At 46.0% G+C, this 26632-nt stretch overlaps 1 protein-coding gene across 1 annotated transcript in view; it reads left to right on the forward strand.

Moving 5' to 3' along the window:
* EXOC4 (exocyst complex component 4) overlaps positions 1-25765 on the forward strand; it is a 427343-nt gene extending 401578 nt beyond the window's left edge. The window contains exon 18 of the mRNA XM_005504316.3: positions 24420-25765. Within this exon, the coding sequence (XP_005504373.2) occupies positions 24420-24657 (238 nt within the window). The 3' untranslated portion in view covers positions 24658-25765. The remainder of the gene's footprint in view (positions 1-24419) is intronic.
* The last annotated feature ends 867 nt before the right edge of the window (positions 25766-26632 follow it).

Below are 26632 nucleotides of genomic sequence, written 5' to 3' on the forward strand. Positions count from 1 at the left end.
TGTTGATAGGGCTCCTAGGCATAGACACAGGGTTAGGGCGGTTTGGTTAGTGGCTAGTAGTGGGTGGGTACGGATGAGTAGGAAGATTCCTGCCACTACTATTGTGCTGGAGTGGAGTAAGGCGGAGACTGGAGTTGGGCCTTCTATGGCAGCCGGCAGTCAGGGGTGGAGGCCAAATTGGGCGGATTTTCCTGTAGCGGCTAGGATAAGGCCTAGTAGGGGGAGAGTAGGTGTTTGGGCGGTAGAGGTTGCTTGCTGAATTTCTCAGGTGTTTGTAGTGGAAGCAAGTCAGGCTATACTTAGGATTAGACCGATGTCTCCAATTCGGTTGTAGAGTACAGCTTGGAGGGCAGCTGTGTTAGCTTCTGCAGATGGCTCCCAGTTCGCCATGGGTCAGGTGTTTCTGCTTACCACATCCATACCAAAATAGTCTGTTTTCAGTCTCATGCATGACCCAATGTCCTTGCAGTGCTGGGAACCAAAACGTTCTCCTTGTCCCTTCCTCAGTTCTCCAGGATAAGCAGTTGGTGGAATTCAGATCTAAGTTTTATGTCCATCAGTGTTTTAGAGGAGTTTGTCCAGTTTTTGTCTTTGAATCCCTAGCCCGCGGTGCTGAGATGTACAGAAAAAGAAACACCCCTGTCTTGAAGCCTCAAAATGGTTCTCAGTTCATCTCACCAGAGCTGGGAGGACCCACGCTCTGAATCCCATGTTCCCCCAGGACTCAGAAGCCATCTCTTGCTGTCCCAGGTTTGTCAGTTGGGAAGGAAAGCCTTCCCAAGACCAGGAATTCCACTTTTTCTACCGAGCCATGTCCAGTTCTGGGCTCCCCAGTTTTAAGAAGGACAACAAATTACTGGAGGGAGTGCAGTGGTGGGCTATGAAGTTGATGAGGGGTCTGGAGCATCTTTCTGATGAGGAGAGACTGAGAGAGCTGGGGCTGTTCAGCTGGAGAAGAGAAGCTGAGAGGGGATCTCATCAATGGTTATAAATATCTCCAGGGTGGGTGTCAGAGGATGGACCAGACTCTGTTCAGTGGTGCCCAACGACAGGATGAGGGGCAACGGGCACAGACTGAAGCACAGGAGGCTCCATCTGAACATGAGGAGAAACTTCTTTCCTTTGAGGTGGCAGAGCCTGGCCCAGGCTGCCCAGAGAGGTTGTGGAGTCTCCTTCTCTGAGACATTCAAACCCACCTGGACACCTTCCTGTGTGATCTGCTCTGGTGACCCTGTGTTAGCAGGTGGGTTGGACTGGGTGATCTCCAGAGGTCCCTTCAACCCCAGCCATCCTGTGGTTCCGCGATCCCCTCCAGGTATTTCTTCTTTGCTGCAAAAACAGGCTTCTTTGTGCATCCTGATGCATCCTGGCACATTTGGAGATGGGGTCTTAATGCACCTTCTGGCTGAAGTCTGATGTCTTTAAATTCTTTTCAGTTCACTGTCAGTGACTGTAGATGGTAAATGTATTCCCAGGATAATCTGTATTGGAGTTGTGCTCTGGGCACTTTTCTGTCACCTGGGTCCTTTCAGCCCTGTCCCCTTCTGCATGGTCAGTACACCCAAAGTGGATCAGTTACATCAGCTGCTGGAAGGGTTTTGTTTCTCCCGTCTTTGGGCATCCTGTCGGACATGGGATGTGAGTAGATCTGAACACCCCTGCTTTGTGCAGGTCTGAAATACTCCCCAGGACAGCGCTTGATCCTTTACCTGCCTCCTCTGCAAAACTACCCCCAAAATGTGTTTTATTTGCTATGCAAAACGTGTAGTCAGTACACAACAAAAGACAATTTCTGGTTGTGTTTGTATGTACCCCACGATGCCAACAGCTCCGCAAACACCACCTTCCTCCTCTCATCCTCTGCACAGCAGGCCCTGATGCGATACAGTAAATTAGAGCAGGGAAACAATCCATTTTTTTGGGGAAAAGGCTATGTTTTGGGTTTTTTGCACCATTTTTTTCCCTTTCTTTTTTGGCAGGATCAGCTCCCTGGTCTGGTTCACAGCGGGCCTTGCAAACAGCTGTGCTGGCACTACCCGAGGAGAGGGAACAAACAGGGAAATGAGCTGTAAAGGCTCTGAAATGATAATGTTCCTGAAAATGGGACTTTATCTTAAATTAGGATAAGACATCAAGGGTGAAGAAGGGGATTGCTCGAGGCAGGAGGAGCAGAAGTCGCCGCTCTTCCCGCACCATCTTTGGGCCATTTGGCCTCACTCCAGCCTAAGGATGGGCAAGTTTTGTTCTCAGTTTTGCTGGGCAGCAGATTTTTGAATTCTTTGCCTGTGTCTGGGAAATGCTTTGTCTACTGCTGATTCTCCACATTAGGACAAAACCATCCAAAGTGCCCTAACGGTGATATACCAGATGTTTGGAAGCAAAGAGCCTGACCCGTGAGGGATGACATTTCTCGTGTTTGTCCTTAAGTAATTTTCATGTAATGAGAGCACTTGAGCACATGAAGATGGAAAGAAAGTGGCTGAACCAGTGGGTGATGGCAGCACATCCCTCCCCTGCCTTCGGTGGCTGCATGGATTATCAGTTCCTTGAGGGGATTTGTAATTAAAACACACACCAGGCATTTCGTAAACACACAGTCCGTGGCAGCTCCAAGAACACGCGCTCAAGCCCAACAAAGCATTTAAGCCTGAGTTTAACTTTCAGATACACGCGTTGACCCATTGATCTGATGAACACTTGCTTTATAACTATGGGTCTGCCGCAGTCATGTCTCCATCGGAGCTGGTTGCCCTCAGTTCCCTTTATGGCAAGTAGCAAGAAGTGAGCATGGTTAGAATGTGATTTTCTGAATCGCTTTAAATTTTCTTTGAAATGAGGTGTCACTTTTTCATGAGGGTTGGGGAGCCAAGGTGGGATTATCCATGGCAGATGTCTATCTCTAGACAAGGTGAGCACATCCCGTGCTGTCCGGGGTGATTTTACGGGCGAGCAGATCAATGCGTAAGTGCCCTCGATAGGTTTTTACACCCAGTAGCACAGAATCCCAGAGTGTCAGGGATTGGAAGGGCCCTGGAAAGCTCATCCAGTGCAATCCCCCCATGGAGCAGGAACACCCAGATGAGGTTACACAGGAAGGTGTCCAGGCGGGTTGGAATGTCTGCACAGAAGGAGACTCCACAACCTCCCTGGGCAGCCTGGGCCAGGCTCTGCCACCCTCACCCCAAAAAAGTTTCTTCTCAAATTTAAGTGGAACCTCCTGTGTTCCAGTTTGAACCCATTACCCCTTGTCCTATCATTGGTTGTCACCGAGAAGAGCCTGGCTCCATCCTCCTGACACTCCCCCTTTAGATATCTGTAAACATGAATGAGTCCCCCCTCAGTGTCCTCTTGTCCAGCTCCAGAGCCCCAGCTCCCTCAGCCTTTCCTCACACGGGAGATGCTCCACTCCCTTCAGCATCTTTGTTACCCTGCGCTGGACTCTCTCCAGCAGTTCCCTGTCCTGCTGGAACTGAGGGGCCACAGCTGGACACAATATTCCAGGTGTGGTCTCCCCAGGGCAGAGCAGAGGGGCAGGAGAACCTCTGATCCAGTATTAACTGGATTACGGGGCTGAATTAATTCCGTAATTCCTACATCCCTAATGACCGAACGTGCTGCGATGTGTGAAATCACGTAGCATTCATTCTTCCCCAGTATCGCTCCGTATGGCAGAGAAAACATCTTAAAATACCAGCTGGTACTAGAAGGCACTGGTCCTGCCCGTGCTTTCCACTGTTGACTCAACGGGTTTATTTTGACCGGCCATTTCACTTTTTCCCGGAGGCGCTTTTAATCTTTGCACTGTAACCTTTAAAGATATAGGTTTTAGTGGCCTCTGTAATGATTTTCGTTGCCTGAATGTGGATGCCTTGAGTTGCTCCAAGTAAAGAGATTAATTCAATTTTCCTAAACTGGAAATGGACTGAAAAACTGAAAGGCTTCATTGACTTTCTTTGCTTGGTTCTTGGTGTGTTAGTGAAACAATCAATGGAGGTGAACTTCTCAGCCAGCAGAAACCAGCATTCACATTTCCAGGGACACAAGCTCAGAAAGATGTGAATAAACATTTTTAAGAAGTGGTTTTGGCTGTTAGACTTGGCCAGAGCACATTCCTACTCTGCATTAACATCGGGAAATATCCTTCTGGAAAGGAATTACAAACAAATTCCTCATTTATGCCTGAGGTGACAGTCTTTTGCTGATATGTGCTTTCTTGAGACTAATAAGTTTTGAATGTCGGTGGGTAAAAAAAAAATCAAAGTAATTACTTTGTGTTCCCAAGCTCCTTATTTGTGTAGGTGCATGTGTGTTTATCTCTCTCTGTCATGCTGCATTGCTAATGGTAATTAAAGGGAAGGGATGTTTTTCTTGTTAGAAGTTTTTCTTCTTAATTTCTGCCTTTAGTGGCTTTGGCCTCCATGACGATACTTAAGCCACTGACCAGGTACTTGTAGAACTGCAGTTGCTTTAATATAAGGTCTAAGTTTAGGAAACTCGGCCTGTCCAGCTGGAATTGGATCGTATTGTTTGTTCAGGTCTGCAGTACATAGAGTGGGTGTTTGATTTCTTTGCAGACCATGTTTTGAAAGGATGTTCCGTGGATGCAAGTCCTGCTATTCACCATCATCTTAGAATCATAGAATGGTTTTGGATCCAGAAGACCCTCAAGATCATCAAGTCCAACCATTAACCCAACCCTGGCACTAAACCATCTCCCTAAGAACCGCATCTATGTGTCTTTTAAACCCCTCCAGGGCTGGTGACTCCACCACTGCCCTGGGCAGCCTGTTCCAATGCCAGGTCTCAGTCTGGACCAGGAGACCAAAACTGCAGCCCCACCTGTGTGTCCAGAAACTGCCCAGGTTAATACAGGCTTTCTTATCCCACAGAAATACAAAAATGAATGTAAAAGCTCATTTCCAGGTCCACATAAAGCATAAAACACTTGTGTTACACCACTGGCTTTAGCCAGGAAGGGGCCAGGCAAGTTTTTCTATGCCTAGAGAGCAGCTTTATTTGTTTCCTTGCTTTAAAAATGCCATAGGAACATTTTAGCAACCCTCTTTTCTGATCTAAGCCCAAGTACCCTCTCCTCCCAACTTCATTTGGTCCCATGCACTTCCACAGCTTCAGGTATGGAAATCATATCAAGCATCATACAAGAGGAAACGGCCTCAAGTTGCACCAGGAGAGGCTGAGGTTGGATGTGGGGAACAATTTGTTCCCCAAAGGGCTGTGGGGCATTGGAACAGGCTGCCCAGGGCAGTGCTGGAGTCACCATCCCTGGAGGGTTGGACAGACGGAGATGAGGTTCTCAGGACATGGGGTAGTGACAGTGTTGGGTTAATGGTTGGACTTGATGATCTTGAGGGGCTTTTCCAACCAAAATGATTCTGTGATTCTGAGGCGTTGGGGTGTGGCTGTGACCACATTGGGGACAGTGAGGCAGGAGGGTGATGGTGATCTAATCTGAGCAGACCCATCAAAGGTGGAGTGAAAACGTGCATTTTACAGCATCCCTCCTGAAACAGGCATTTTATTTATGGCGTTGAGCACTGCTAGGCATGGCTTAGCGGGTTAAAATAGGAGCTTCGTGGCACGTATCGCTGGTATCTCCTGGTGGCACTTGTCATGTCCTCACTCGCACATGGGTGGTGGATGTCTGTCATTCCATCGGTGCGGTTGTTGGTGCAGCTGGTGGAGCGGCTCATCTCACCTGCAAAGCAAACATGTGTTGATTTCTGATTCAAAAAACCCAAACAGAATGGCCAAAAAGGAGGGGTGGGCACGTAAAGCTTTGCCTGCAGCTCTCCCTCCAGGAATTCGGGGGGCCAGTGAAGATCAGGAGAGTTGGTGGCAGAGATTTCTGTGTTAGAAAGAGCTTGGAGGAGGGATGGAGAGGGACATTTTACTCTAGAACCTGTGTGCCATGCAGAGCTCGAGGAGTCTCCAACGTTCTGGTGAGCTTTGTGGGAGGCCATGAGCACGTTTTTGTACCCATGGATGTGGAATAACATCTCTAGCTGGATTTCTTGATGTATTTAAATTGCAATTCAGTCTCTTAATAATTTTTTGTGATCATTACTGTTTTGCAAGTGATTACTGCCCAGGGTGAAGCAAGGAAGGAGAAGGTGGAACGCAGTTGGGTTTGCTTTTAGTTTAAGTTTGTTGGTTGGTTATATTTTTTCCTCTACAGTAGCAAAGAGTGGTACCTACCAGCACAAGGAATGGGCTTCAGTGGATCATCTGCTCTCTTTGGAGCAACATCTCCCATTCTCACCTGTGAGCCATTAGAGCTGGCTGGTGTTATGGGGAAGCTCTGCCAAGGTGAGGTGGAAGGGATAGGAGGAGAATGGCCTTTTAAACACTCTTTAATTCTCCAACCAGATGGGGATATTACAAGCAAATCCTGTAGATTCTGAAGGGCTACGTCTTGTAGTTTCTGAAGGGATACGTCTTATAGTTCCTGAAGGGTCAAGTAACATCACTGAGTTAGTTCTGGTTTGAAATGTCTCCCTTGTCAAGTCTTGGGCTGCTTTGATTGACGCTGTTCAAACAAGACCACAATTTAACCCCAGACTCCCATTTGAGCCTGAATAAACACCCAGAGTCACCCCACAGGAACAGGTCCGCCTGTGAGTGTACAGGGATGTGAAGTCCGTGTCTTTGCTCTCACATCCCCTGCTTGGAGCTGCTGTTTGATCTAGAAATTGCTTTCTGCTCCCGTGTTTAAAGGTGGGCTCTGCCAGCGCTCAGTTTGTGTGCTGAAGGTGTGGGACCCTGCTGGGAGCTTCGCCTTAAATGCTCAGCAAACAGAGCTGTTAGAGGAAGGACAGATTTCTTAAGAAGGGGAGTTGGCATGACACACAAAATAAAATAAAGGCAAAGAAAGGGGGAACCATCAGTGTGTGAAGAACAACCTTCCCAGGCATTTGTGTGCAGCTGAAATAAAGGTAAATATCAGATTGTCAGCTTGAAGTGCATCTCTATTGCCTCGCTCCAGCCTGCAAATGAGAGCAATTAGAAAAATGTCCTGCCTTTTTCACAGTAGGCTGCATCTTTCTAGCACGAGCCCCACAGATAGAAAGACACATGCAAGTCCTTAAGTAGCAGATTGGTTTACCCTGTCAGTCAGATCTCATTAGGAACCGCAATGCTTCATACCCAGTGATCTGCGAGGAAATAACAGATACCGGTGCTGCGCGATATGTTTTTAAGAGTTGTTGCTCATCACTTTTCTATGTGCTAACGTCATATCTCTCACAGAGGTCTTGTTTTAATTAGATTGAACTGGGGAGCGGAGGATTTCAACCTGCTGATGCGATGGCGTCTAGGAAGCAGAAATGTTTCACTTGGAAGGTGTAGGAGCAATCGGGGCACGGCTGGTAGGGTGTGAAATATCAGTGCAAGGACAAGGTCATCAGGTGAGGATGTGGTTCTGGGAATGGCTCTTTCAAGATCACAGCTGAGAACAGGAGAGAGGAGCAGGGGGTAGCAATGGCCTGGGGCCAGTTCCTGCTGGAATATAGGAGGGAAAATGAGCAAAGGACAAAATCACACCTGAGAGGACCAACAGGGTCAACCCATGACATAGCGTTAGGGCAGAGCAAGAGATCTGGACAGTAGGGTCCAGGACGGGTATAGCCCAGGAACAGTACGGCAGAGCTGGCCAATTTCTGTGATGTCCCTTAATGTCCTTAAACTGAAAGAGGGGAGATTGAGGATGAACATGAGGAAGAAATTGTTGGCCCTGAGGGTGGTGAGAGCCTGGCCCAGGTTGGCCAGAGAGGTGGGGGATGAACCATCCCTGGAGACATCCCAGGCCAGGCTGGACGGGGCTCTGAGCAACCTGAGCTGGTGAAGATGTCCCTGCTCATGGCAGGGGGGAACTGGGGAGTTTTGAAGGTCCCTTCAACCCAAACTATTCTATGATTTTCTGATTCTATGACCTCCTGGCTCTGGGAGTTAATCAAATTCATTCAGGCCCCATGGAGCCATTTGCCTTTCGGACAAGTTGCCATTCCCCAGTTTCTGACCTGTGCCCATGGAGGGGCAGCTCCACGTCATCTTCTTCTCCCCCCCCACTTTCTTCCCTGCTCAAGCGCATGCAGCAGCATCCTGGTTTGGATATTCAGCCACCCCAGTGTTTTTCACCATGAGCTTTTCCAGAAAAGTCAGGGACCATCTGAGTTGAATGCGATTGTCACAACCACCTTGAATGCGATGAAAACGCTGCCCCAAAAGAGAAGCCGTGATCTTTGCAGCTAAATCACTAATAAAACATAGTAAACTGAGAGATGATTCTTCAACTGCAGAAGGCAACTGGCTCCAGGGCACAAAAACCACACAGTCAGAATGGGGAATGCAGATCAGGCAATTCCTGTCCATCCAAGGTGGATCCTCTGGTGAGGTTGACATTAAAAATTCTGACTCAAATGCAGGCAACACGGAGTTAAGGAGGTGAATTATTGATGGAGCGCCAGTATTACCATATCTGACAGATGGAGACTGTCTGAGAACATTTTGCAGAGTGGCATCTGCACCGTGCCTGATTGGCGTCCCTGAACTTTCGCGCATCAGATGTAGAATATCAACATACAAACTCTGATGTAGCAATTAAATCTGTCCTGTAATGAACCTGGGCTTCATAGCCAAGGGAAATCCATATGCTCAGGTAAAGACCAGAAGCCTCAACTCTTGTATTTTAAGATATTAAAATAATTACATCCAGACCACCGCGTTTGAATATACACACATGATGTCAACATATACAATTCTGTATCGCTTTCGGGAAATGGTCTGCAGCATGTAATCTCTTGCTGGGATTTTATTGAAGGCTGTAAAGCTTGCCTTGTACTTTCCAATTTGTATTCCAGATCTGAGATCAAATAATATAGAAAGGATATAAAATTCAGATGACGTCTCGCATCACCTAAGTGCATTAGCATCTAAAGCTGAAGTCAGTCTCTCAAGTGCATCCAGAAGTCATATATCAGATACGTATTCCACATTGTCATGTGTGCAAAAACAAAGGGAAGAAGAGGCGCAAATAGTAGCAAGTTTTATGCTTTCATGAAGAACAGCTTGTATTATGAAGCAGCAATATGTAAAATATGTTTTTTTTAATAAGATTCAGTGCCTTCGTATTCGTGTTTTCTTAAGCCCAATGCAACTTGGAAAACGATTGTGATTTTTTGCCATCTGTTAACTGTTTGGTGCACTGTGTGAAATTCGTCCTTCCTTCATTTGTGGCATTCAAACATGCAGATTCTGAGGATCATCAGGAAAATGTCCTTTTTGTCCCTGGAGGGGGTTGACAGGTGGGCGCCAGTGGGGAAGTCGACCTGGGGAGATGACTCGGTGAGCATCAGCGTGGAGATGGTTGTTACTGGGTTGTAGCCATCCCGCTGCACACACAAAGGACTTCACCCCGACCCCATAATCTCAATGAACCTTCAGTTTCTCAACCGCAAAGCAGCCTGTGGAGAAAAAAGGGAGAGTTCCGTACATGGTGTCTCTAAAGTGCATTGAAATGTAGAAAAGGGAATCATAGGATCATTTTGGTTGGAAAAGGCCTTTAAGATCATCGACTCCAACCGTCAACCCACCCCATGTCCCTGAGAACCTCATCTCCGCATCTGTTCAACCCTCCAGGGCTGGTGACTCCAGCACTGCCCTGGGCAGCCTGTTCCAATGCCCGACAGCCCTTTGGGGAAGAAATTGTTCCCCACATCCAACCTCAACCTCCCCTGGCGCAACTTGAGGCCATTTCCTCTCATCCCATCACTTGTTACTTAGGAGAAGAAACCAACCGCCCCTTGCTACAACCTCCTCTCAGGAAGTTGTAGTTTAATAGTTGTAGAAGTTTAATAAATTAATTTTAAAAACCTATTGGTTCAGTTCTCACAGCAGAGTTCTTGTTGGTAGTCTGGAGGTTTTGTACAGTTGGAGGGTGCATTTTTGGAATGAGATAAAAATAGCTGTTCAGAGCGATTTCCCTGATTTTGATGGCCATCAACTACTCTACAGTTCAGAAGCAACGCTGGGATTCTCTTCTCACTCTATAGGGACGAACTTTGTTTCCAAGGAGCAGTGAGCAAAGGGATGTGTCTCCAAGATGCTCCATGAGTAGGACAAGCTGACCTGTTTTTTCCATGCAGTAGAGAATGGAGATAGAAACCACATGAATGGCTGTGGGTCTTACGCTGCCTTGATAGCGTTGTGATTACAAATGCTAAGGGTTTGTGCTCCCCGGCAAAAATTATTGTAGCGGGGATCTGTTGGCTTAAAAAGTTGAGATCATTGGAGCTAAAATTTCAAGGCCAGGCTGGACAGGGCTCTGAGCAACCTGGTCTAGTGGAAGATGCCCCTGCCCATGGCAGAGGGGTAGAACTAGATGATCTTTAAGGTCCTTTCCAACGCAAACCATTCTGCGATTGTATCAGATTTCACCAAGAATGACCAGAAGAGGCCACAGTTGTTCTGCACACAGCAGTCAGGACTTGCTCTGGCTTAGGTGAATGTTCTTTCAGGAGGTATATTTTTTAAAAGCAGCAACTAAAAGTGGGCATCTTGCTTTGTGTACTACAACACAACCTCAGAGAGGCAATGGCTTCCTTCTGTAAATATGTCTTTTGCCGTAAGTATTAATAAATTAGAGAGGGAAAAGCAATTTCAACCTAAAATATTGCTGCGAGAGCAAATGGGTCACAGCTGGCCATAAATACCTCCAGCCTACAGACCTGAAGGAGAAGTATTGAGAACTGGCATATTAGGTGTGGTGAAACATTCACCTGGCCAGTGGCCAATGCAGAATGCATGGGGAGGAGCGTTGAAGCTCTTAAGCATTAACTCCTTCATCCAAGAGACCCACAATTCCATGTTGATGTCCGTACTTACGGCCACCTGAAAATTTGGCATTGAATCCACCCTGCATGCCTATTTTTTTTCATAATAAACAACCTCCACGGGGCACTTCAACCCAATATAACTATTTTAGCATAGGATTAATTGACTTCACCCCATTTCTTCTCCATTCCTAGGTAGGAGATCATGGTAATCAATCCCCTTGAGGTCTTGGTGGTGGTAGTAACTGATGATGATGAGCAGGTGCGTAGGGTTTGCTGGTTTCCTCCTGGTTTGGAGAGGTCTGCGCGTGGTCCTGAGCACTCCGGGGTCTGTAGGTTGTTTCACCATCCTCAGAGATTTCTAGATTAGCACAAGGTAATGACATCAATAGCACTATCAGAAGAAACATAGAATCACAAAATAGTTTGGCTTGGAAGGGACCTTCAGAACTCATCCAGTCCAACCCCTGCCATGAGCAGGGACATCTTCACCAGCCCAGGTTGCTCAGAGCGATAGTGCCACAAGGCAAGTGAATCCAGTAAAAGGCTTTTCCATGAGAAAAAGCAAAAAAAAAAAAATTACAACAAACCAAATTTGGTGTCAGCATGTCCACAAACAGTCTCAGTTCCCTAATTTCTGAAGCCACTGCAATGTTCAAGCCAAACAAACAAAGGTAACCCGAAGAAAACATCAACTGGAGTTTTCAAGAATTTGGGGCTGTTTGTCTGAATCCAGCAAGTGTTTCAAAGCTTTGAAGCATCAAGGGCCGACCACAACCTACTACAGGCAGACTTGGACTTGATGGACCTTGTAGTTTCCTACGATAGTTCGCATGTCGCAGCCAAGCAGATCCCATCAGATACGTCCTTCACCCATCAGTAGCTACCAAATATTCCCAGTTTTATTAAAAATCAGCAAACTTTCAGCACTGAGCATCTCCCCAGTTACAGCGCTGGGGTTTCATAGCCCGTTCCAAGCCACTTGATCCTAAATAAGGCTGTTTTTTCTGTTATTCCCAAAGGGTAGCTCAAATTGTATCATTTTTTGCTGACTGGAGCAATCTTTACATCGAACTGCTGACTCTCTCTTCTTTTGGGCTACATTCATTTCCAGGTTTCCTCTCATTTATGCACGAGGCAAGAGGAAAAATTGCTTAATATTCTTTATAAACTGGCATATGGTATAGATAATTTTTTTTTTCCTTTTTACTATATGCAGTAAAAATGCAAATGCGTGTGGCTTATTTGCAAATGTTGGCATTAATAACTGATATTTAAACAGGCCTGATTAGCACTTTTACTGATATATTAAAAAGATTTTTTCCAATCATTTGCACACTCAAAATCAATTTTAATACAACATGTAAATTGAATTTAATTTTTTTCTATAAAATTGCATTTATCTGCTTGAACCATTAAATTTACTATTTAATATGTACTTTCCAGCTCACTTGGTTAGAATTTCATTGCTCTTTATCTTTATAAATTTAATTAGCCTTGATATCATCAGTATATTATAGAACTAATTAAAGATTTAGATAAGTGCTGAGGGTGCTTATTTAATACTCTATAAAGTTCCACTCGGAGAGTGAGAAATTCCACCCTTCATTATATCAGCCAGCATGGAGCTACATGGAGTGTCTCAGACATTGTTTTTGAAAAATTATTTAATGGGCTTTAATGGATTTATTCTTCCTTTGAAAAGCCGTGTAATTAGTGCCTATCACTGTTGTTCGGGGAATGGTTGTTAAATGACACATGTACGTGTCTCCTCCACCACGACAACATCGCCCGAGGCACCAAGATCCCCAAACATAACGTGTTCCACGTTGGCCAAGTCGCAAGTGACAAAGCACAAGAGGAAGGGAAAAGGAAATAAGAAGGAAATATTAATAAGAAAGTAGTAGATAAGGTAGAGCTCAGCGGGTACCGGGATGAAAAGGAGGAGAGAGAAAAGGAGAGATCTTTTTGAAGAGCAGTTGCGTTCTGCACATAGCTCACCTTTTCCTTCGCTAATTAGCTCCGTGTTTTACAGGTGATTTTTCATCTGTGTTTTACAAAAAGGTTCTCAGTAGAGGGAAGAGCAAGTGCTTCGGTGACACAGAGCTGCACATAGCACCCAAAGGGGTTGGCTGTTGTTTCTTCTTTCCAAAACTGGACATTAAAACAAAGCTGCTTAATCTCTATAGAAGCCAATGCGTAGGTGAGGTGATTGGTCTATAGGGTTTGTACATTGTCTGTGTGGTTTAAGCTTTAGTAATTGGTTTTTGTAATTTGTTTTTCTTTCATTATAACACTGTACTATTTATCCTTTTGAATACATCCATTTTTCTTGCTGGGCTCTATAACCTGATCAGAGTTCAAAGAATCATAGGATCATAGAATTGTTTTGGTTGGAAAAGACCCTCAAGATCATCAAGTCCAGCTGTAACCCCGGCTCTGGGACTGCCCCATGTCCTGAGAACCTCATGTCCGTCTGTCCAACCCTCCAGGGCTGGTGACTCCAGCACTGCCCTGGGCAGCCTGTTCCAATGCCCCACAGCCCTTTGGGGAAGAAATTGTTCCCCACATCCAACCTCAACCTCCCCTGGCACAACTTGAGGCCGTTTCCTCTGCTCCTGGCGCTTGTTCCTGGGGAGCAGAGCCCGACCCCCCCTGGCTCCAAGCTCCTTTCAGGCAGTTCAGAGATCAGAAGGTCTCCCCTCAGCTCCTGTTCTCCAGCTGAACCCCCCAGGTCCCTCAGCCGCTCCATCACACTTGTGCTCCAGCCCCTCACCAGCTCCGTTCCCTTCTCTCCACTCGCTCCAGCACCTCAAGGCCTTTCTTGGCGTGAGGGGCCCAAAACTGCCCCCAGGATTGGCGGTTTGGCCTCCCCAGGTCCCAGCACAGGGACGGTCACTGCCCTGGGCCTGCTGGCCACACCAGTGCTGGTACCAGCCAGGATGCTGGTGGCCTCTTGGCCACCTGGGCACCCCCTGGCTCATGTTCAGCCGCTGGCACCAACACCCCCAGGTCCTTTTCCACCAGGCAGCTTTCCTCTTGTGGTCCCAAAAGCAGATACGGTACTGATCAATGTGCGAAGGCTTCACATCTCTGATACCGATTCCTACCTTGGACAAATTACTTAATTTTTATCTCAGTTCTTCCAGCTGTAATAAAGCTACTACTATCCTTACATCAGAGCCCGGATTATTTATTAAGGGCTGTGATTTGCAGAGATACCACGGGAGTGTGTAGCACCGTTATACCGTAAATTCACTTTTATGTCTTTCTCTCATGTTTTATTTTCTTTCACAAACCGTTTCACATCTTGGGTGTTTGCACATTGTAGCTTTTCAAGTGCTTTTTACTTTCTTGACACTCTTCTTCTGTAATAACACAGCTCAGAGGCATCTGTGCCTCCTGCCCCAAATTGTGCCATGTGTTGCTGCGTGTGGTGATGGGACATCGGCCTTTGGGCTTCAAAGATGCTCCTCTCATCTCTAGGATGAGAGAAAACGGCCTCAAGTTGTGCCAGGGAAGGTTCACATTGGATATTGAGAAAAATTTATTCACAGAAAGAGTTGGAACAGGCTGCTCAGGGCAATGGTGGAGTCACCATCCCTGAAGGGGTTCAAAAGATGCATAGACGAGGTTCTTAGGGACATGGGTACTAACCGTGCTAGAGTTGGGTTATGGTTGGACTGGACCATCTTGAGGGTCTCTTACAACCTAAATGATTCTGTGATTCTATTATATAATTCTATGCATGAGGTGGCCTCTGGTGCACCTGGAAAAGATGGAGATCCTAGCAGCAAGCTGACATTTTTGGCTGATCTACCCTCATTCTGGGTTCCCTCTACCATCCATGAAGACAAATAGGTGCTTCTTGGCCACGGTTCATCTCACCACAGGCAGACGTGAGAGGTGTCCATCTCTTGGCATGGTTTGTAGGAGAAGCTGAGGTTGACTGGCACAGCAATAACATCTCTGACGTGGACACTTGAAGCTGCATGAATTCTCCCAAAGCCCTTTGGGTTCTTCTGGAGGCAGAGAATGGGAATTACTGTGGTTGATCCCCAGGAATGCTCCGGGTTAATTAAAAATCAAGAAAGAAATCTTCAGAAATGGTGATCAGGTCACACATTCCCCTGCAGAATAGTGTCCTGAGGGTGATGATCACAGAATCACAGAATCACAGAATCGACTGGGTTGGAAAAGCCCTCAGAGATCATCGAGTCCAACCCACGGTCCAACTCCAGTCCATTTACTAGATCATGGCACTAAGTGCCATGTCCAATCTCAGTTTAAAAACCTCTAGGGACCGCGAGTCCACTACCTCCCTGGGCAGCCATTCCAATGCCTGACCACTCTCTCTGTAAAGAATTGCTTTCTAATATCCAGCCTAAATTTCCCCTGGTAGAGTTTGAGCCCATGCCCCCTTGTCCTATTGCTGATGCCTGGGAGAAGAGACCAATCCCCACCTGGCTAGAACTGCCCTTCAGGTAGTTCTAGAGAGTGCTGAGCTCAGCTCTAAGCCTCCTCTTCTCCAGACTAAACAAGCCCAGCTCCCTCAGCCTCTCCCCATAGGGCTTGTGTTCAAGTCCCTTCCCCAGTCTTGTTGCTCTTCTCTGGACCCGCTCCAGCACTTCAATCTCTTTCCTGACCTGAGGGGCCCAGAACTGAACACAACACTCCAGGTGTGGCCTCCCCAATGCAGAGCACAGGGGAAGGGTCACTGCCCTTGTCCTGCTGACCACGCTGTTTTTGATACAGGACAGGATACCGTTGGCCTTCTTGGCCACCTGGGCACACTGGTGGCTCATGTTGAGCTTCCTGTCCATTAGTCCCCCCAGGTCCCTTTCTGTCTGACTGCTCTCCAGCCACTCTGCGCCCAGCCTGGAGCGCTGCAGGGGGTTGTTGTGACCATGATATTCTCTTTGTATGTTTTAGGGCTGTCTGCAGACTCTTGCTTTAAAATGCTGATCACTGACTCGTGTGTGCAAACATCATTGCAGTCTTCATGAGCTGAAGAAATTACAGTAATTGCTGGTTTATGTGGATTTTCCTTCGCTTGGTGTTTCAGGTTTTCAGAACTTGCTTTGCGAAGTCCTGCATGCTGGAGCTCACCATGTGCTTCTCTTCTTGGTCAAGCCAGTCCCGAAAATCCATTTATTCTGTATTACATGAACTGAAGCCACCTCTTCTTTTCGTTTATCTTCCCTTTTTGTATTCACTCACCTTGGCTTTATATTTCAATATAATAGTTCCACCAAGATCTGCATGTGTGAAAATTGAGTCACTTTATAACTGCAGCTTTGGTCTTTTTTTTTCATCTTCACTTAAATGCTCATTGTTCTGTCCTTTGCTTTTTGTCTAGATTTAGTCTGTAAGTGCTTCATACTTAACCTTTGTAACTTTCTAATTAGGCAACCTAAAAGATTTTTGGATGCTATAAAAATGATCCCCCGTTCCCCAAAAAGGGAAGGAAGTAAGGTACAGAATTGTTTTGTTCCCTTTGGGTAAGTCAGCGCCCAGATCTGAGCTCTTACCTTGTGAATTGCTTTCTGTCTGCGCTACCGCAGAATACGCACCGAGCTTTATAATGAGGGAATAATTAAAGTAAGATCCTTTATTCTGAAGCATCACACTGTTTGTCTGAAGGTCCTTCTCTTAATAAGAGATCAAGTCATTCTCAGGGAAATCAGAATTTAATTTTGAATTCACCTGGCCATCTTTTGAAAAACTTTCTCAGTGCAGGCCTTGGGTTATAGGTTAACATTAGCATTTAAATGGAGAACGGTATTAACAGCCCACAGAGGAGCTTGTCTCATCCTGATTGCCTTTCCAGGGATTTTTTTCCTAAATGAGAAAGCCTCTTTATTTTCTCACTTGTTCTTCGAGAATGGAGTTCAAGAGACCATCTTTTTTGGTATGTAGATACTCAGAATGCATCCTTGCAAAATGGCTTCATTGTTGGCAACTTGGTGTTTTGTTTTAAGACTTCTATTTAACAAAAAAAAAAAAAATCAAACTGGTTTATGTGTTAATTTGCTTCTTCAGTTTTGGTTTGTCCGTGGGATGTTTTTGTCTTTCACCTGGGAATCATTTCCACCAGTGATATTTATCCTTCCCTATCTGCTCTTAGCACAAAGACGTTCTTCATACAGTGGTAGATCTTCCTGGGCTAATTGGAGGTTGCTAAAGGCAGCAGAAAGAGTATAGTTGCATTTGGGCTTTGGATTAGACATCACTTGCTCTAAGGTGTGTCCTAAAAAAATACCCAAAGAATTCAAAGGTTAGTTCAGAAACTTTGAACCCAATCCCATTGCCGACAGTCAGAAGAACAGGTCACAGATGTCTTGGTTGGTTGACTTGCCGCGATGGCAGATAATCACATGAAGGAGCATTGTAAGGATGGATTTTATTTGTAAAAAAAGAACAGATCTTTGTCATACAAACCATCAAAACTAGTTTGTCATCCTTTATGAGCAGGATAGTGAGGTCTTTGGACACCTTAGACAGTCCTTTGCTCCTCGCTCCCCAAAATATGGTCATCAACACTGATGCTGAACGTAACTGGAGAGTTTGGCTGGGTATTTACCATCCTAAAGAGCTAAAACCTCAGAGCCAGAATAATGTTTCCAACTACAATTGTTGCTGTTTCCATAGCAAATCGGGAGAGATGCTCTGTAAGAACCCCTACGACATTTATGTGTTAAAAATCTGTCGTATCAGGTCAACTCAAGAATCCCCATCTATGCTTTTCAGTATAATACAAATAAATAATAACTGTGCGAATAAACATACAAACAACAAGATTTCCCTGCTGAGGTGAGTCACCCAAGTCACTTCATTCCCATCAGTTGCATTTGTAACTTCATACTCAGGTGTGTAAAGAGCCGTGAGTTCAGCTTTGATCTTTTCTTACCCTAAATATCTCACTGCTGAGCACGGGGAGGATCTTACCAGGCTGATGAGCTCTTTAGGATAAATCATCTTCATGTGCTTGTCTGTGTTCACATGGAAGCCGAGTGAAGGCTTGGGAAGCTAAATTTGCTTTTCAGTTAGCTATGCTAATCTGCTATTATTATTTATTAACCTATTTATCAGGTGATAGAATCAGCTTTTGATAAATATTAATTCTTCTCTCTGGCTTTAAATCTCAACTTTAAAAAAACAAAGCATTTCACTGAATAGAGATTTCCCTCACCTGTCATCCATTCATTTCCCCCATCCCTTACTAACTTGCTTTTCTCAACCTCCTCTTCATAATCAAAAGAGCATTTATAATGGCAGGGACAAATACACTTCTGAAAGTAAAATGAAGAGCCTAAATAAAAAATCACAGAACAAGAGGCTCATCCCACTCACTCTTTCATATTTCATTATTTGATAACATCAGAAGATGAGTCCATCAGAGCTTCTTGGGCAAAGGCAAACAAGAGTGTGTCTGATCAATATTTATTAATACTTTCAAAGACAAGGGAGGCAAAGTTGAGCAGACTTGGTAATGGAGTGAATAATTACTCATGCAAATAGGGTTTGGCCGAAGGCAATGCCGTGCCAAAGCGGCAGGTTTTTAATTGCACCCAATTAAAAATGCATACCTTTCGCTGACTCGGGCTGTCTCGCTTGTTCCCTTTCTTATTTTGTAGGAAATTTTTAATTAAAAAATAATCTGATCCTGACAAGAGTGACAGATGAATCCCATGTTTATGAGGAGTGGAATTCTTCAGGAGTCCGGGATTTGGGACAGGCTAAAAAGGAAGGCGGGTGGGAGGACACATGGTAAAGACGGGTCTGCGATGCTGAGCTTGTCTGGTGATGGGTCTGGTTGATGGAGCAGCTTTAGTTCTTGCTCCTTCCTCTTTTAAGCTGCTCCGTCCCCTTGGGCAGGCCACAAGTCCTACACTTAGGAACAAAAACTTGCCATTTCTCAGGGACATCACCCCATCCAAGATACTTCTCTGTCATTTTGAAAACCCAGCCAGAGCTGGCAAAAGTAAAAATCTCATTTCACATCTGCTCAGCATAAATTCCCCAAAGGTGATCAATGTTTCTTAAATCTTAGTGTTCACCTTGGCAACTGACTTGTTTTTCTTCTACATAGTGTGCGTGTGATTGTATTGGAGATACTGCCAAGGCTCTCAAAGTTCACCTTATATTAGATTTCTGACTGTGCACTGAAGCATCTTAATAACTACCCCAGTCTTCTAAGTTCAAGTTTGGGATCTGAGTTTCTGCAAGGTCCCAGATACAACTATTTCATTGTGCCAAGTTCAAGCATAAACTTCACAGGACTATCACTAAACAGAGGAGCTGAAATTAAAACTCATCCTTAGACTACTGACCCACAGGGCTTTAATAATTGCTGCCTGTAACTAGATGTCCATCTAGCTGCTTTACCTGAAAAATGAGTTTTTCTGGCTGGGGGTTTACAGTGGTGCCAGCGTTATTCAATGAGCCTGAGCCTCTGCTGGGCCTCTATCACCTGCAACGGTGCGAAATCTGCTGGTTTTTCGTTTGTTTTGTGTCTACCTGCAAGAGGAGCCAAGATTTAAAGAATATCCATCAGCATGGCAGGAGGTGGATTGGGCACACGGGCCATGTGCTCCTCATCCAAGCCTTGGTTTTCCATACCGAGAGGCTTTCAGGGAGTTTTCCGTGCATGTCTCAGGAGAGCGCTGGGGCTTTGTCGTTACGCCAGTATTACAGCGTTAGCATCGCTAGCAATTAAACTGCTAAATCTGTGCCTGTGATTGGCGGTGAGGTTGGGTTTAGTCTCCCCCTCCCTGAATCCAGTACTGAGAAATATTTTCCCAAGGTTTTGCAGCTTCTGCTGTTGATGTTTTATCAAAAGCAAAGATTCGATGCTGTGGCTCTGCAGGGGACCAGATCAGCCTGGCAAAATGCTTCTTGTCCGAGGCACAAAGGTATTTTCAGTCCCTGTGTCACACACCGGCCTTGTTCAGCGCTATCGGCATCACTGAGTGAACATGAGACGTGAACGTCGAGGGGAGCAGAGCAGTAAATAGTACCATGTCATATGTGGTGAGACAGTAGCTGTTGGGGGACCACGATTTGTGCCGTTGGGTTCCCTGTCACAGGCACGGGAACTGGAATCAGTATCTGACGCGGGGTGACTCAATGTTACCCAACCCTGATGAGTTTGTAGCTTGGGGGAATTACCCAAATGCCTTCTGCAACAGCAGGTGATACAGGGATGTGCAAGATCTCCCCCATCCTCACCCATCCGCATGCCTTTCGAGCTGCAAAAACATCCTCTTTTATCATGTAGTAAATCAGGGAGATTTGGCGCTCTGTTACTGAGCCTGTCTCAAGTGGCTTGCACCGTTTCCCTTTCTTTTCTAAGGGAAATGTTCTCATTTAGAAAATTCTCTGCCCCGTTTACCCCCTGCTTCTAAGGAACAACATGTCCTTGTAGCAGAGCCCACTTCAAAACCTCCTCGGGCAGTTCTGCGATGCTGGTGAACTGGTCCTCCACAAGCCCCAGGAGTTTCGTAGCCTGGATCTCAAATGCATGGAGCCTCACAGCTTGATTGTATTTTTCAGCTTACCATTCATCCCCAGAAGCTATTGTTTTATTTGCATCTTGTGCCTTCTACATGTATCCTCCTGCGCTCACACACTCTCCCTTCTGTTCACCACACACTCAAATCTTGTCGTTCCTTGTTCTCTGAATTGATGATTTTGGAGTTTTCTTCCCTTGCACCTTACGACACCAGTTATGTTGGTGCAGAAATTCAACCGTAGGAGCAAATTCTCAGGTCCCAGCAGCAGGCAATATCTTGAAGGAGAGAGAGGAGAGAAAAACGCAGAGCTGGGAAGGCCGGTAGCCCGGCCGCGCTAACAGGGGCGAGACTCGAGACATCTCGAACATGTGTTTTTGCTGCAGCTGGTTACGGTTGTTGCTGCGGTGATTTGCAGTCTGGCAGCACACTGAGCGCTCCGCAAAGTCACAGCTGAGCCAGACCTCAGAGCCTGCAAAGCGAAAAACAAGAGGAATTTAATATGCAGCTTTGCCGGGTTTGCTCTGGTTGCTCTTTTAATGCGTTCAAAGAGGAGAGAAAGGGAAGGAGGTGATAACTTTTCCTAGAGCCCCTGCGCTTGGGTTTTAAATAATTTATTCCACCAGGACCTGAGGGTTAGACTGCGGCCTGCCCTTGTCCTCCTGCAGAAGCGTGGAGGGACCTCCTCTTCGGCTTCTCTGGCCCATTTCTGCCTCGCTTTGCTCTTCAGCTGAAGAAGTGCTGGTTATTAATTCAGCCTGGAGACAAGAAGCTCCGGGGAGACCTTATTGCATCCTTTCAGCACTTAAAATGGGCCGGTAAGAAAGATGGGGACAGACTTTTGAGCAGGGCCTGTTGTGATACAACAAGGGGTGATGGTTTTAAACTAAAGGAGGGAGACTCAGGCTGAACATGAGGAAGAAATTGTTGGCCCTGAGGGTGGTGAGAGCCTGGCCCAGGTTGGCCAGAGAGGTGGTGGATGAACCATCCCTGGAGACATCCCAGGCCAGGCTGGACGGGGCTCTGAGCAACCTGAGCTGGTGAAGATGTCCCTGTCATGGCAGGGGGGGAACTAGGTGACTTTTGAAGGTTCCTTCCAACCCAAACCATCCTGCGATTCTGTTATTCTGTTTGGTTGAAACCAGCCCTCATTTTCATGTGATATGTGCAGACAGGAATCTTTTCACTTCTCCTTTCCTGAGCTTTTCAGATCCTTGTTTTTCTACAAGGGTATATAACATCTGTATGAGGCTATAAAGTTAACCAGCTCCCCTAGGAAAAGGGGCACTTTCCATCCGTGCACCCCTTTTTTGGTTTTGATACCCCAAACAGACCTAAACCTTTAGCATAGGTTCATTGCTTGCTGCAGTGGAGCCTGCTGCAAGAACCTTCCCTTTATCCCTGAGCTGGAGGGGTCTGCCCAGGTTTGGAAACCCCTCATGGAGCCTTGTAAAGCTTTACATTATCACAGCTGCCTCTAGACAGGATGTTTGTCTTGGTGGTATCTGAACCACGGACTCCTGACACCAGATCTTACCCCTTAGTGCAGATGGGGAAACTGAGGCATGGAGTGCAGCTGTGTGAATTGGAAGGGCTGTGCCAGGAATTCACAAAGGCTGGAGTCCCAGATCCCCTCCTGCTGTGTGACCTTTGGGCAGCACTTTCCAAGAGTCACACGCTCCTCTTCCAGTTTCAAACCTTGATCAGTTTGCGCTATAAAAGAAGGAGAGAACCAAAATATCTCAAAGGACCCCAGCAGCTCTTGCTGGTTTTACCTCTTCCCCCTGGGCTGTGGAGTCAGGGTAAATAATCCGGTCCCATGTCCCGTTTTTACTGCGCTGGCTGGATTGGCAGCTGTCAGAACAGCTTCACTGCTTCCCTGGCCTGTGACACATGTTCCCTTCCCGTAAGTACTTGCTCAGTTCCTTTCTTTGGAAATCTATTCTTTCACTAATGCCATTTTACTTCAATTTAAACGAGCCTGCACCACAGCCTCTATATTATGCCTTCTCTTCAGCTGATCTTTTACTTATTAAAAGAGGCAACTTGGCTCTTGTCTCAAATTTGATTTTGCATTATTTAATTTCTTTTTCTCTCAAACTCTGTGTCTCAGTAGCATTGGAGGTCTCTGGAGCTTTAGGCTTGAAACTCTTCCCATGCTCCGTAATAAGCATCTCTCTGCAAGAAGGTTTCATTAAGAGCAAAGAACTCCACTTCCTTACCCTATGATTGTTTTCCCTTTCCTTTCCTTTCCTTTCCTTTCCTTTCCTTTCCTTTCCTTTCCTTTCCTTTCCTTTCCTTTCCTTTCCTTTCCTTTCCTTTCCTTTCCTTTCCTTTCCTTTCCTTTCCTTTCCTTTCCTTTCCTTTCCTTTCCTTTCCTTTCCTTTCCTTTCCTTTCCTTTCCTTTCCTTTCCTTTCCCTTCTTCCAAGTGACTAGATATACATCTATACATCACCATGTATATATATATATCTTTATGAATGTGTATTTATATACTGTTTTCTACATGCTGGATACCAAATAGTGACATCTGACATTAACTATGAGGAAACAGGAGCCCTCAGTTCACCACAGTTTGTGTTTTGGCTGAGTATAGGGGAGCGTGGGGAGTAGATTTGTGTAATTTGCTCCCCTGTGTATGAACATGAAGGGGCTGGAGCACAAGTGTGATGGGAGCAGCTGAGGGACCTGGGGGGTTCAGCTGGAGAACAGGAGCTGAGGGGAGACCTTCTGATCTCTGAACTGCCTGAAAGGAGCTTGGAGCCAGGGGGGTCGGGCTCTGCTCCCCAGGAACAAGCGCCAGGAGCAGAGGAAACGGCCTCAAGTTCACAGTATCACAGTACCACAGTATGTTTGGGATTGGAAGGGACCTCAAAAGATCATCTAGTCCAATCCCCCTGCTGGAGCAGGAACGCCCAGGTGAGGTCGCACAGGAACATGTCCAGGCGGGTTTTGAATGTCTCCAGGGAAGGAGACTTCACAACCTCCCTGGGCAGCCTGTTCCAGTGCTCTGTCACCCTCACTGAGAAGTTTCTTCTCAAATTTATGCAGAACCTCTTGTGTTGATGCCATGATCCCATTACCCCTTGTCCTATAATTGTTTGCCACTGAGAAGAGCCTGGCTCCATCCTCATGGCACTCACCCTTTATATATTTATAAACATTAATGAGGTCCCCCCCTTAGTCTCCTCTTCTCCAAACTAAAGAGACCCAGCTCCCTCAGCCTTTCTTCATAAGGGAGGTGCTCCACTCCCTTAATCATCTTTGTTGCCCTACGCTGGACCCTCTCCAGCAGTTCCCTGTCCTTGAACTGAGGGGCCCAGAACTGGACACAACATTCCAGGTGTGGTCTCACCAGGTGGAGTAGAGGGGAAGGAGAACCTCTCTCGATCTACTAACCACCCCCCTTCTAATACACCCCAGGATGCCATTGGCCTTCCTGGCCACAAGGGCACAGTGCTGGCTCATGGTCATCCTGTTGTTCACCAGGACCCCCAGGTCCCTTTCCCCTACACTGCTCTCTAGTGTTGTGCCAGGGGAGGTTGAGGTTGGATCTGGGAACAATTTCTTCCCCAAAGGGCTGTGGGGCATTGGAACAGGCTGCCCAGGGCAGTGCTGGAGTCACCAGCCCTGGAGGGTTGAACAGACGGAGATGAGGTTCTCAGGGACATGGGGTAGTGCCAGGGCTGGCTTATCAGTTGGGCTCAATGATCTTGAGGGTCTTTTCCAACAAAAATGACTCTATGATTCTAATGCCCACTTGGCATCTCCTGATGTTCCATAGGAATATGTTTGTGCTCTTTGTGCAGCAGCTGACACAGCCTGCCCTGCCCATGGCACTGCTGAATAAAACTGACAGTTGATGTTATTCCACAGAAATAAAGATCTGGAGCATCAAGTATCACAGTTCACCAGAGTGGGTTTTTTTGTTTGCTTTTGTGGGTTGATTTGTTTGTTTGGTTTGTTGAATAACAGTAACAGTTGATGTTATTCTGCAGAATAAAGATCCAGAGCATATATCACTATTCACCAGAGTGTTTTTGTTTCCTTGCTTTTCAGGCAGTATTACGAGATGCTCTACAACACAGCAGATGAGCTTTTAAACCTCGTGGTGGATCAAGGGGTGAAGTACACGGAGCTGGAATATATATATGCCCTGAATTTACTGCATAGGAGCCAGACGGGTGTGGGAGACCAAACCACGCAGAACATGAGGCTGCAGCGGTTGAAGGAGATCATTTGTGAGCAGGCTGCTATCAAACAAGCCACCAAGGACAAGAAAATCACCACCGTGTAATCTGCTCCGTCACTCAGATGAACCGAGCAGCAGGGGCTGTCAGGTTGCAGGTCTAAGCCTCTGCATTTCTCCTATAATCCAAGGCAAAAGCGCTTATCTTCTGGGTGGCATCGTAATAGCGAGAAGGGAAATGATATTTGAGATTTGGTTTTGGGGTTGCTTTGAGGGTTTTGATGTGTAATCACATACTGCTTCCTTAACCTGTTCTCCCAAGAGTGATTGCACAGCAGGAACAGGACTCTTGTCGGAGATTTGGGTGGGATATTGGGCTTTGCTCTGTTGCTGCTGCTTTGCCCGGAGATGTGAATCAAACTGCTCCCCCTAGCGGGGTGGGGAACGAGAAGATTTCACACTGGGTTGGGTCAGAGTCTTCAGTGGAAGTTCAGACCACACTGAAGCAAACAGCACCGTGACCATCAAGCACAAACCTATTGGTCACGTATGGGATCGTGATGGTTTTGAAGCTGATCCAGCTTTTTCAGCCCTGCCAGTACTGTTCTCCACAACAGTTGTAGATGCATTTAAGTTTTCTGCTGTGTCCACCAGTTGCTCATTCCTTTGGATAGTGATAAGCCAGTTCTTATAGTGGGAGGTAACACGGGACCATTTGTTTCCATTTCTGCTTTTTCATTATCCTGGAGCCATATGGCATCCATTTCTACAGCACATACTGCACTGGATGATGGTGGATGTAGGAGAAAATTGCCAATATAAGGTAACAGCAAAACCTAAGTCTCTTTTTCTGAATATATTTTCTGAGTCTTTCCAGCTCAAAAGATATTTTGTAATTGTCGTTTGATGTACTGGAAGGACACACAGGCTTGTGTAGCTCAGCACTAACGATCAGCAGGGGCAGCTCCCAGCTCTGCAGCCTGAGGTGGGCTCAGCTCACCATTTCTCCCATATAAACCACCTGGTAAGAGGTTCCTTATTCACTGAGACTGAGGAATTTATGCCATCCCCTCAAACCAAGAATAAATTGCACTTGTATTTTCAAGTAAATTGTTGACCCAGCTGAGTTTCACGTCCTGAGGTAGGTTTTCTGTGTAGCTGCTTGTGTGCCAGTATTGAAACTGCAAAATTAAAGGATGTTTAAAGACTCTTCAAAGTCTCTGGTGCTTTGTCTGGGTATTTTTTTTTGTTTACAAATTGTCATTTTTGTGGTATTTAAAAGATTCCCTTCTAGGTCCAAATTCATAGTGTCCTTCAAGGTCACGTCATTGTAGAAGTGGCATCTGGATCAGAATCCCCAGCTACCACGGACCAAGTGGACAAGAAGCTTCTCAGCCACCATGATAAAAGCAGAATGCAGTAGTTCTAGTTGTTATGAATCTTCTTTTGGTTTTCTACTCTCATTTTATTCATTAATTCAGTTTTTCTTATGTCGGTATTGGCCATTAACTACAAGAGTTCCCTGCTTTCCTTGATGTATTTGCATAAGGAAGGATGGAGAACTCCACCACGGTAACATGTATGATGATGTGGGGTCCTCCTGGGGTAACACGTGAGATCTGTATTCACCTGCTCTCACACCAGGTTGTGCTACAGTGTAGATACAGGAAAGCGGGTTATTCCACATCCAGAGTTCAGAGGAAGGTAAAGAAGTTGCTTGGTACATGTAAGACAGATTCCAGACCTTTTGAGGTAAAGATGTGTGAGGAGCTCTGCATTCAGACTGGGCTGCTGTGGCCTAATGTCAGGCTCTTTTTGATTCCTTTTGGTTTTAATTGCTTAATAATCTGAGGCTCTGCCTTACCTTCACATGGCTGTTCTCAATCCACATTTTCCACCCACCGAGCAGCTGTGCTGGTGGGTGCCATGACAGATTGCCTGAAATCAATAACATTTCAAAATTGGGAGTGTATTTGCTTCCAAAGCAAATTATTTAAAAGACTCTTCTTTGAACTGAACCTCACATTGTCCATCACACCCCCAAAAGATTAAATACAAAGCCCTCACCGATGTCTGCACTGGC

The sequence above is a fragment of the Columba livia genome, chromosome 1 (assembly GCF_036013475.1).
Source record: "Columba livia isolate bColLiv1 breed racing homer chromosome 1, bColLiv1.pat.W.v2, whole genome shotgun sequence".
NCBI lineage: Eukaryota > Metazoa > Chordata > Aves > Columbiformes > Columbidae > Columba > Columba livia.